General features: G+C 39.8%; 2 protein-coding genes across 2 annotated transcripts; one reads left to right on the forward strand and one right to left on the reverse strand.

Moving 5' to 3' along the window:
- The first annotated feature begins 241 nt into the window (after positions 1 to 241).
- LOC141806910 (retinol dehydrogenase 14-like) lies at positions 242 to 5,886 on the forward strand. The gene is made up of 2 exons (XM_074692625.1): positions 242 to 596; positions 1,318 to 5,886. The coding sequence occupies exons 1-2, from the start codon at positions 354 to 356 to the stop codon at positions 1,933 to 1,935; spliced, it is 861 nt and encodes a 286-aa protein (XP_074548726.1). The 5' UTR covers positions 242 to 353; the 3' UTR covers positions 1,936 to 5,886.
- A 1,886-nt stretch (positions 5,887 to 7,772) lies between these two features.
- LOC141806892 (protein YIPF7) lies at positions 7,773 to 11,542 on the reverse strand. The gene is made up of 6 exons (XM_074692592.1): positions 11,484 to 11,542; positions 10,674 to 10,796; positions 9,838 to 9,983; positions 8,556 to 8,701; positions 8,291 to 8,472; positions 7,773 to 8,157 (listed from the first exon to the last, which is right to left on the reverse strand). Exons 2-6 carry the CDS (start codon positions 10,793 to 10,795, stop codon positions 7,995 to 7,997), a joined length of 759 nt encoding a protein of 252 aa, XP_074548693.1. The 5' UTR covers position 10,796; positions 11,484 to 11,542; the 3' UTR covers positions 7,773 to 7,994.

Here is an 11,542-nt window from a genome sequence, read left to right on the forward strand (position 1 = left end):
TTTTTCAGAAAACTCTTACAACGCATTTAAACATAGTATAGTTGGGTATCAGGCAAATCATTAAATAAATAAATAATTAAATAAATATATAAATAAATAAATAAATAAATAAATAAATAAATAAATAGATAAATAATTAAATAAATAAACTGATTATATTTGCCCTCCTCTGTGAGAAACCATATGTTAACGGTTAATAACAAAAGCCGTTTGTACAAGCTCTCTGAAAGCAACTCTCCTCGCTGAGAATTCTGGGTAATGAAGTGTTCAAGTGTTGTTGTGTAGTCATCACTTCAGCTAGCTTTCGATGTAACCGTGACTCGCAGCTTAGTTGATGTCTTTTGTCATCCAAAATGATGAAGGGTAAGACCGTCATAGTGACCGGTGCTAACAGCGGGATCGGGAAAGCCACAGCAGCCGGCATCGTGAAGCTCCAGGGCCGGGTGATAATGGCCTGCCGGGACCGGAGCAGGGCTGAGGAGGCAGCCCGGGAGATCCTGCAGGAGACCGGGGCAGACAGTGCTCAGCTGGTCGTCAAACAGCTGGATCTCGCTTCGCTCACATCTGTGCACAGTTTCTGTGAAGACATAAAAAAGGTCAACAAATTTTTCACTGATACGAAGTAAAGTTATTTTCCTGGCTGCGTAGACACTTTTATTATTGTTCCTCAAAGTAAGAACGTCACACCGATCCTCATAGAAAAATAAGTGGATTAATAATCTGCGTTGTTTTTCCTCAAATTTATCCGACCAACAGAATGAAGAAACAACATTTTGCTTTGTGCCTTTAAACTGCTCAGTTCGGCATAACAATATTTTAAGTATATGTATGCATTTAAGTAAAATATAGGTTTAGTCGTGCAATTTAAGTATTGCCATCAAGATCATGTGACACGGAAAGCTGTCAGTTTTCAGTGTCATGTGCAAGTTACAAAGAAGCATAATAAGAAGCCAAAACATCAACAATGGCAGTTTTGGAAGGGAGCTTGTCCTCCTTGGTGTTGGGTTGCTGTTTGAAAACACTGCTGTGTAATTAAACCTGTGAATATAATTAACATCATACAAATTAATTTTAGATATTCTTGTGGTAATATCACAACAGAAGTCAGGTCTGCAAGATGTAAATCACACCATAACTTGAGTAAATGTGTAGATATGTATCAAAGTTGTTTTTAGTTACATTGTGACTTGACTGTTGTTTAGGATTTGTTGTTTTTGGTCATTTCAATTAAACAAAAACAGTGATTGATATTTTTTCTTTGTAGTGGAGTTTTGTCTACATGTTTTAAGATCTGCTCTTCTCTGTGCTGTTGAACAGGAGGAGCCTCAGCTAGATGTTCTGATTAACAATGCTGGTGTCTACCAGTGTCCTTACACCAAAACAGAGGACGGCTTTGAGATGCAGTTTGGAGTGAACCACCTGGGCCATTTCCTGCTCACACACCTGCTGCTGGACCTCCTGAAACAGTCAGCACCTAGTCGTGTGATAGTGGTCTCCTCTAAACTCTACAAGCACGGCCACATCAACTTTGACGATCTGAACAGTGAGCAGAGCTACGACAAAGCCTTCGCTTACAGCCGCAGCAAACTGGCAAACCTGCTGTTCACCTGCGAGTTAGCTCGTCGGCTGGAGGGCAGCGGAGTCACAGTGAACGCTCTGACTCCGGGCATTGTGAGGACTAATCTGGGGAGGCATGTTCAGGTCCCGGTTTTAGCTAAGCCCCTGTTTAACCTGCTCTCCTGGGGCCTCTTTAAGAGCCCTGAAGAAGGCGCTCAGACTTCAGTGTACTTGGCCTGCAGCCCAGATGTAGACGGTGTGCAGGGCGAGTGCTATGCAGATTGTAAGCCTCAGGTTCTGCTGGACAAGGCCACAGACCAGGAGGTGGCCAGCAAACTGTGGGACATCAGTGAGGTCATGGTGGGCATAACCACATGATATCTCAAAATCATTCAATCTTCCTCAACGGGTCAAATGAAGTGACTGAAATCCAAAGAAGGCACAAATGTTTCATGCCTTACTCTCTGATAGTAGTTGCACTTGTGTGATTAAATGTATTTTTGTCCTATGATCCTCCATTCAGTCCTGCACAATACAGTTGAGTACCAACAGAAAAGAAGGTAAATTTAACGCATGTTCGTCAGCTGTAGGACGTCAGAAGTCATTGACAAGATGCACATCTGTGCTAGCCTCCTCTGTAGACCTAAGATTGTGTCAGAAAACAGCCAATTCAAGCTGCACGTGATATGATTTTAACACCCAACAAATCATGAAATTTACAGTTTAAAACCTGCATTAAGGTTTAGCTCTTTCAGCATCATATGTACCTTCTTTTTGTGGATCCAGGCCAAATTTCATAAAAATGTCATTTTTCTCTGATGGTTGGTGTCCATCAGAGAAATCCTGGTACTAATCCTCACTAACGGCTCATTAAACTCTGCTTTGGTCCAGCTGTGGGATTGGTTATCCAGACACAGCTCATGGAGCGGTAAGTTATTGAGCATTATGAGGGTCCCCTCAAATAACTTCTGAAAAATGAACACCTTAATGTCTTGGTTCATCTGTACTTGTGAGTCTTAGTTTCACTGTAAATAGTGAGTTGCTCAGAGGCTTCCTGTACTAACAGAAACTGATGTTCATATTATTTAAATGTAAGTTTGGCTAAACTGAGATCAGGTTAAAAAAAAGTTTTGTCAGGTCTTTCCTCACAAGGAGAAGAAAACTACGTTTACAATGTTTGTTAGTTGAATGGAGGTTGATACATCATTTCTGATGCATTCAGGAAGTCAGGAAATCTAAACGCTGCTTGTTTTCAGCAGATTTTGTGCTCAAGGTGATTCTTTTTTTTTAATTGAGTGAATATTTTACCTCATTGCTTTGCAACCTGCATGCAGACTTTCTTGAACAAAGAAATGTATTGCTCTCCATTCATTTGCTCGCTTCAAAATGCAAATGGCTAGTCCTCACAACTTATTTAGCGGTTTGCACCATTTGAATCCTGTCCCCTGCAGGCTTCCATAACTCCTCCTAATATCATCTGTGATAACCAAACATAATCAGAAGTCTTCATTTTATAGGAATAAACAAAATCAGAACTTCTTGTCAGGTAACAGAATTTGTATTTGAGCACTCAGAGGTAGGTCTGTTATCTTGATGTAATAAAAGCCTTCATAATTAGGTGTTCATAATAGAATAATGCTCAGCGACTCGCTTCATTTACACACTGCCTCATTTACACAGAGGCTCCAGGAGAAGCAGAGTTTGGAAATCAAGTTTCTTTAGAGGTTAGTTAGGCTTCAGTCAGCCGTGCTGGTTACCCTGAGAGCGTTCATTAGGAGGGAATGTTTTCTCTCCAGGTCACCTACAGATACACAACTCCACCTTGCATGAAGTGTTTGTGAGACCCCCAGGATACGTAATGATTTTCCCACCGGTATTCTTCATTAGGACATTTTCTGGATCATTTATGGAGAGCTGGAAAACACAGGCAGCTGCTTTATCAAATCCATCTTACACAGAATGTTCCTGGGTCTTTATAATGGCAGCTCTATTCTATTTGTCTTACAAATAACTCCAATTAGTGCAATTACCCAGTTTAATGTCCTTAATCGGCACAGGAATATTGAGAGGCACTGTAGTATGCTAATACAGATGTGAGGGCCTCAAGGTCCAACACATAATGGTTCAATTAAAACTGCATTAAATCTGTCTTTTCCTCAGCTTCTGTTGGACTCACTGCGCTCAGGTCTCCAGTGTAATCAACTCTGAGGCTGAAGCACATATGTCCAGTACCCATACACTGTCCACTGTGGCCGTTAGCCACTATAAGGACAAGGGACCTCAAAGTGATAATGTTTTGATGAACAGTCTCTGGCAGACTGTTGTCATGTTGTCCTGTAGTTTTAAAGCATCCAGTTACTGGGGTTGGATGACAACAATCTTGCTGTCACTGTGCAAGAGACATGGTACAAGGTGGACAGATCATATGGTGATGTCTATCATCTACTGACACTTTTATGTCAAAAAAACGGCCAAAAAGGTACGTGAGACGATATCCTGCCTGTCAGTTAGATCTGCAACACACCTGATGATACCTTCTAACACAACTCGTGGCTGTTACAGAATCAAAAAAAAAGTTCATCGCCCCACAGATTTTGCAGAAGAAAAGAGCTTCTCACACCTTTTTCCTTGCCCCACAGACATGTTTAATTCTGCTGTAAAAAATTAGCATGCCTTGAGAATCCTTCAAGCGGACACACAAAGAAATGCAGCTTTTAACACACTGTCTGTGCCTTACTGGCTGAAGTTACACCAATGAAAGTTTCCTGTTTTTGTGTTTTAACTGCAGACATCATTTCTGATTTCTAAGAGTGATGTTCTGCTGCAAAGCAAGCGCTCACACGGTGTTAGTATTCACCCACAGCCTCAGCACTCCACACTGCTCCACAGTCTTTACCCCCCTGTGACTCCAGCAGGCCTGACCTCTCATCAGAGTTGATGTTAGCCATGATGGTGCAACCCCAGCCACAACAACAGTGAACAGCAACACTATTAGATATGGTGATGAAAACATTGTAAGTATGTGTGAGAGGATCTTAGTTTTACATATCAAGATGTCAGGGTTAATTAATTCAAGCTGTAACCTCAGCATAACCTCAAGGTTTAGCTGCAGCACTGCTGTAGCGCAGACTTCTGAAGAGCAGATAACAATACAAGCTGTAGAGGCCAAAACCACGCCCTCACATCACAAATCAACAACACTTTACAGAAAGAGAGTTACTGTGTTGTGCAAAATCACAGACTTTTCCCTAAACTATGATTTTGGTTCCCAAAATCATGCTGAGATTAAAACTTAGTGCCAGGAGTCTAAGAAAGCAGGTTGCCATATTAAAAAAAAAATACTGAATCCCACAAACTAATGGCAACAGTGAACAAACCACACAAAATTTAAATCCAAGTGCAGAATAAGAAAAAAATTGGGCCTAAAAATATTGTCTGCAGGTCAAAATAGTCCAGGTCCTAATCCTGCCATTAAAATATCCTGACATATTTTCCACATTCCACATTGCCTTGTAATAGGGGACATTTTCCCTTAATAGTGTTTGCTGATGTTTATGCAGGATGTAACACTGCAGAAAACTAATCACTTATCATCTGGTATCAAGAGACAGTTGAGGGACAGGTGAGGTTTGATTTCGTAAGTCTGTAAAGATATGTTTGACCTCGCTTAGTGACTGATTTTTACAAAAATCACTAAAAGAAATACTTAAATAGAGCACTCATGTGTTATATTTATGGTTAAATAGCATGTCAGAGCTGCTGGTTCTGGGTCATTTTCACTAAATCAATCGTGGCCTGATTATAAATTAGCAACAATAAAAAACTGTTATTAATTCTTGTCATGAGAGCGCGAGTACATTAAAAACAGCGTCTTGTGTTGTGTCTTTGCTTGTGTGCGGTGCCACAGCAGCCTCTAACATAGAGCAGAGAAACAGAGCAGAGCGAGATCATGGCTTTGGTATTCAGTCTGTCAGAGGTCAACCCCGTCAGCTCTCAAGCACCTGAGGGACCCAACCCACCTGACTGATTGGCCCAAGACCCTTAGATGTTACCTGTTGTTAATATCACAGTGAGCTGTGTCGACATCCGTGCCTCCCCCCTCCTCCCCGGCCGCTCTCCTCGCTCCTAAAACAAGTTGTCTGCAGAACATTACTGACTCTGCAGTTGTCACAGGTCGCTCAGATCCCCATACATCACCAAGGCTGTGTGAGAAATATGTTTCTTTTCTTCATGTGAATGCTTCACAACTCTGTGCACTGTCTTCATGTTCTCTCACACAGCTTTTGTTTTCCTGTTCAATCCATAAAGTCAGAACAGGGAAAGGGTAAACAGCTTTATTTCTGCAGCAGACTGAAAGGCAGAGCAGTGGATGGAAGTGAAAAAGACAAATGAAACATTATCATGTTATGACAACTCTATGTGCATTGATTTTCTCAGTTCATAACACAGCTGATCATGTTTGACTGAAGAGAAATGTGTCCTTGGTCTGCCAATAAAAAGAGTTTTAACATTTCTGGATTGTGATGCTGTGGCTCCCTCTGCTGGTTCAAAAGCTCTGATTACGGAAAACACAAAAAGAAGATAGCACACTGTAGTGACAGGTTGTTGCAGCATCATAGTACAAAGTAAGAGAAACACAAGAATCAAGCTAAAAACAAAAAATAAACAAGGGTGAATAGAAGAATGAGGCCAGGACTCTGTTTATGTGAGCTCCAATCGACCCTCCTGTGGTCCTGTGGTACAAGGCACTTCAGCCACTTAAATGGTGCAGTGATCTTGAAATAGTCCCACTTTTATGTATTTGCCTGTTCATAATCCAGGATTTTGAAATTAGATCATCAGCGCCAGGGTTACTAGATGTTATTTCTCAGAATCTATGATCGGGTTGAGAACATGCATCCATTACTGGCAAATAGACTGAAAGTCCCTTTAATGACACTGACACCTGACAAAGTTTAGCAGTTAGAAGTGAGATCTTTTCTTTCTTTCTTTAAGAAAATTATTACTTAGATTTTCTTAAATAATGTGGACAACGGAGCTGGGAAAAAAAAAAAACAGAGAAGAAGAAAGCTAAACATGAGAGTGATAGAGCATGGGCTAAAACACGGGTAAGCTGTTTATGATAAAGTCCATTCTAACCCACAGTCAGCAGTTATTCTGCAGTGGTCTGTTCAAACTTGAGAGTCTATCAATAAAATGAAGAGTGAGGTTACGTTAGCTCTGCTTGGTGAGGTTAGTTGAGCACTGGTGGCACATAATTCACCAACTTTACAAGTTGTGGACACATCTCAGAGCACTGGGCTGTGAGGAACACTAAATAGATTTGTGCTCACCTTCTGGACGCTAACCTACACCACGAAAGTTTGAGTGTTGTCACGTCTTAAACTAAACAACAAAAAAAGCCTTGCCTTCTTGCTTTACATCCCTCAAAAATGTTGCCTTGAAGAAAAGTAGAGTTAAAAGGAAGATCTGCCAACACAATTAATGCACAACTTGACAAGAGTCACATCTTATCCACAGCAGGTGATTGTGCTGATGGGAAAGATACTACAGGTCCTCGCTACATGTCACTGCAATCAGCACCAAATGGATAGTCCTCACAACACCTTTAATTAACTTTTAGAAGATTTTATTGATTAATTTAAATTTTTTGGCTGTCTATGTTTTAACATGTTTTCTAACTGTGCAATAGAGCATGACTTCCGTCTCCTACCAACATGAGATGTGTGACTTAAAGAGTGGCTCGAGGCAGATAGGTGTGCTGTTGGAACCAAGGCATGAGTACAGGTGATCCCCTTTTTTATCAAAACTTCTTTTATCATGGGTAAGACGGCACTCTCCTCACACTCACAGTATGTTTCACATTACATCACATTTCCCAGGATGGCATCGCATGGTTCTGGGGACATCCTGTGAACTCTTTCCTACTTTATTTGAACCCAAGGTGTTTCAGATTTGTTTAACAGAAACTAAAACAGTTGCTCTTGAGGTACAGCTGACACATTCAGTTAAACTGAAATTCACAGCAAACTCCCTTGTCCTTCAGAGGCATCTAGTCTGATTTGAAACCTAGGTAATTAAAAAGGAAAGATCTGTTTGAAGCTGTTAGGAAAAAGTTTCCACAAAGTCTCAAAAACTTGTGATTCACACAGAGACAGGATTACAAAAATCTTTATCCTTAAATACTCTGCTTGAAAACAAAATGTTGGCACAAGAGCTGAATAAAACAAACATGAAATCAAAATACAGAGTATGGAGTGATATACAAAAATAAAGGTTTTATGGTTTAAATTTCAACAAGGACACAGGGAAAAGTCTTCTGAAACAAAACCTCAGTGCATCTCTCCACAAGATAAAAAGATGTAGCTTTAGATCATAGTGTTACTGTTTTTCTTCTAGTGGAAGTAGTCAAATACACGTTTATAATACAAACTGGGTTAAAATATAGTGAGCAGTGCAAAGAGCCCATAGAGCAGAGCGCAGGGATAAGCCACCAACAGCTGCTGGCCCTCCATGGCCAGGGTGGAGCTGAAGATCTTTGAGGCTGAAAAACTGCACCAACAAATCCCCAACAGAACCAGGACTGTTCCCAGGATGCCTCTGTGGAGATGGGAAGAGGGATTTAAACAAGGAAGTAGCTGTGGCTTTGCACAGGACCTTAAAGTTCATTACATTACAGCCCTGCTGAAACATTTAGAAACAATCAGAGTACACATGGTGCAGATGGACCTACTGTAAAGAGTAGAAGACGGCGAATGCAGAGAGCGCCACCATGGGTAAGAGACAGTAGCCCAGGACGCTGGCCACGCAGCCAAAAGACACGGCCAGAGAGCTCATCAGACTAAGCAGGACATACATCCCTGTACAGCCTGTAGCACTGGTCCCATACACATAACCAAAGTGGGCTTTACCAGCCTGTAAGTGACAGAAACAGACACAGTCTGTTAAATCTCTGAAACTGTTGAAATAAATCAAAGTCGACTCGTCTGATAGCTCACCATCATCAAAGTGACCCCCAAAGCAACGCAGAAGACGATGGGACCCGTCAGATCCGTCTCGTTCATGATGCTGCCATCTGCAGGCTTAAAAGGATTCAACACTGTCAGCGTCTTCTGCCAGATGTGATCGAAGTTGATGCCAAGCTCTGGACCATCAGAGAAAAGAGGACAGTAAAGAATCAAAGTAAAGATCTTTGTTTGTAAGCAGTAAGGATGAAGTCCCCATAACACGTCTCTTAGAATTTAAAGTTCAAAGACAGATGTATTGTTTGATGGCTGCATCAGTCTTTTCAGGAGAGAAGGTTTATTTGGGTCGGGAAGGTTCTGGCAATACAGGCTGATTAATGAATTACACAAACTGGCCTCAAATTCTATTGGTATTCATAAAATTTGTCCTACATTAGACAAATGTGACTGTTTTCTCTGTAAACATGAAAGAAGAGTTTGTTTCTTGACTTTTTATTAGTGGCTGACAAATTCAGGTAGAGTGTGACAAACACTGATTTTTTTCAACACTTGCCAAGATTTGTGTTCTTAGATTAGATACACGTTAGGTATATAACCTTGTTTTAAAAACGGTTTTAATTTTCTTTCACTGTTTCCTTCTTTCTTTCTATCTTCAAATTAGAATGATACACCCTGAATTATTTGAACACATCCTGAAGGTGCTTGTTAAAGACGAACACATAACACATTGGGTGACACACATTTTTGCAAAATGAATGTAAAAACATAATGTAAGAGACACCATACGAACAAAATTACACCTCCTGGTACAGAACCACATCCTAATGCCTATTTTTATGCGCAATATTAATACAAAACTTTATACTTTTGACACAAACAAACTTTCTTACAGCAGAAATATTATAATTCTCTAATACCGATTAATTTTTCCTTTACGTAAATTTGTGGTGCTATTCTTGTCTCTTGGCGTTAAAAACCCCCACAAATTAAATTAATTTTATATAATAATAATAATAATAATAATAATAATAATAATAATAATAATAATAATAATAATAATAATAATAATAATAATAAAAGTTTGGATTGGAATTAAAAGAGGGAAGTGATGAAAGGTCATTGGACAGAATTTCAAAAGGAATAGCACTCAGGAAAAACTCAATACCGCTCTTTTTTTGGAGGGCTTTGGGAAAAAATAAGAGCGTTGAAAACATTACTTCACTATCACTTGTTTCTAATTTAACAAAAAGTATCTTCCCAGTTCTTTTAATAGCAAACAAAAGCAGAAATGTGTCGATTATCTCATCATGTCTACCCTCAAGAAGGGGAGGCTCCTCCTCTGAAAACTCTGTTCCTGTGTCTCCGAGACTCCCTGACGGCATGGACGGCTGGTAAAACTGTCCGGTGTAGTCCTGCGGCATTGAAGGGTCCAGAACATCTGGCATGAAGGCTTGTGATCCACTACAAAAGAAGAAAATGACACAGAGGCAAGAACATAAATTAAACAGACCCTGACTGACAGAGATTTAAAAGGACTTATAATAATCAAAAACAAATTTCTAAAACTTTCCACATCAGTTCACCCTGATGTCCTGCAGAGATGGAAGGAAAATCTTAGGGTCAATGTTATTCTGAAAGATTTATCTATATTTGCAAGTTTGGTGAAATTAATGGAGTTAAATGCCTATGTGAAAATACATGCACACAAATATTTGTGAATCAAGCTTTTGTTTCTCTCAAAAATCACATGCTGACTTTTGTCTGTAGTCAGGTTGATTAACTGATTGACTGCCACATGCATTCTTTTAGATTGCAGTTTTTATCTTCTTCTAACATGTTTCTCATCCTGTTATCAGTACAGTCATAGTTAAAATGCAGAAAGATGGCTGAAATGTGCAACAACTGTTCTAATAGCAAGAAAGAGAAAAGTACTTTTTAGGGCTAAGGGAGAAAAAGAAAAGTATCGCCTTTTAAATAGCGTTGCAAAAAACATCAGCATGACGATTTTCTTGCTAATACACACTGTGCAAATTAAAAAAAACATTGTCTGTGTTCCAATAATAATATTACTACAATGCTATCACTTTGGCATGAGACAGTAAAATCTAACAGGCCCAAAAGAGAGCTTCCTTTCAAAGATTTAATACTTACTCATCGTAATAAGCGGGGTTTGTGGAGTCGTAGTTGTCGTAGTAGGCCACAGTTTGACCCTGATCATCAATATAATATTTGGTTTGGTAGAAGTCCTGCTCAAACTGCTGAATGTCCCCCATGCTGGACAGGAAACAGCACAAAAGAGTAAAGGTGTTCAACAAAAAGAGAAAGTACTAACCACTCTTTAAGAGTCGAGAAAGAGACTGAGGCCCCGGGTTAATCTGCTTACAGATTCAGTCTGTAAATGTTACAGATTTGAACTAGAGCTCATTCTTGTGCCCCACTTATCTTGCAGTTTCAACAACCAGATGAAGTATTCAGGTCACCCAAGGAAAGCACTGGTAAAAAGTTAAATAGTAACACCGCTCAGATGTTCATTTATGACTGAATACATGTATATATTGATGTTGTGTGGATACAAGAACAGATAGACCTTTGAGATACCTGCTGCCAGACTGTCATATACAAACATGTTTTCCTGTTAAAACGATTCTGAATCTTCTTATTAAAGGAGCACTCATGCTCATTTAGCTTCCCCAAACCCAGAACCTTGAGTGTTTTTTTCAAAGCACACTTTGGCATGTTTAAACACTGACCTAATGGTTTATAGTTATGTTCATAATGTTCACAAATGACTTTATTTTCTACAAATAAAGCCTTTCAAACAGAGCAATCAGTCTCTTTGTCCTCCAGTTTGAAACCACATAAAACCAGCAACAGTCACACAGTGTCCTTAAAGTTCTTATCATATTCAAAAAGTCTCCTCTGCTGATCTAAATAACTTCAGTTTCTCCTCTGAAAACTCACCCGTTAAGCTTCCTTGTGTAGTGTTGTCAGGACAGAGGACGAGTGAAGCCCAGTCTGTT

This window comes from Halichoeres trimaculatus, unplaced genomic scaffold (genome assembly GCF_033239565.1).
Source record: "Halichoeres trimaculatus isolate MK-OKI-2021-1 unplaced genomic scaffold, fHalTri1.1 fHalTri1_scaffold_17, whole genome shotgun sequence".
In the NCBI taxonomy this organism is placed as follows: domain Eukaryota; kingdom Metazoa; phylum Chordata; class Actinopteri; order Labriformes; family Labridae; genus Halichoeres; species Halichoeres trimaculatus.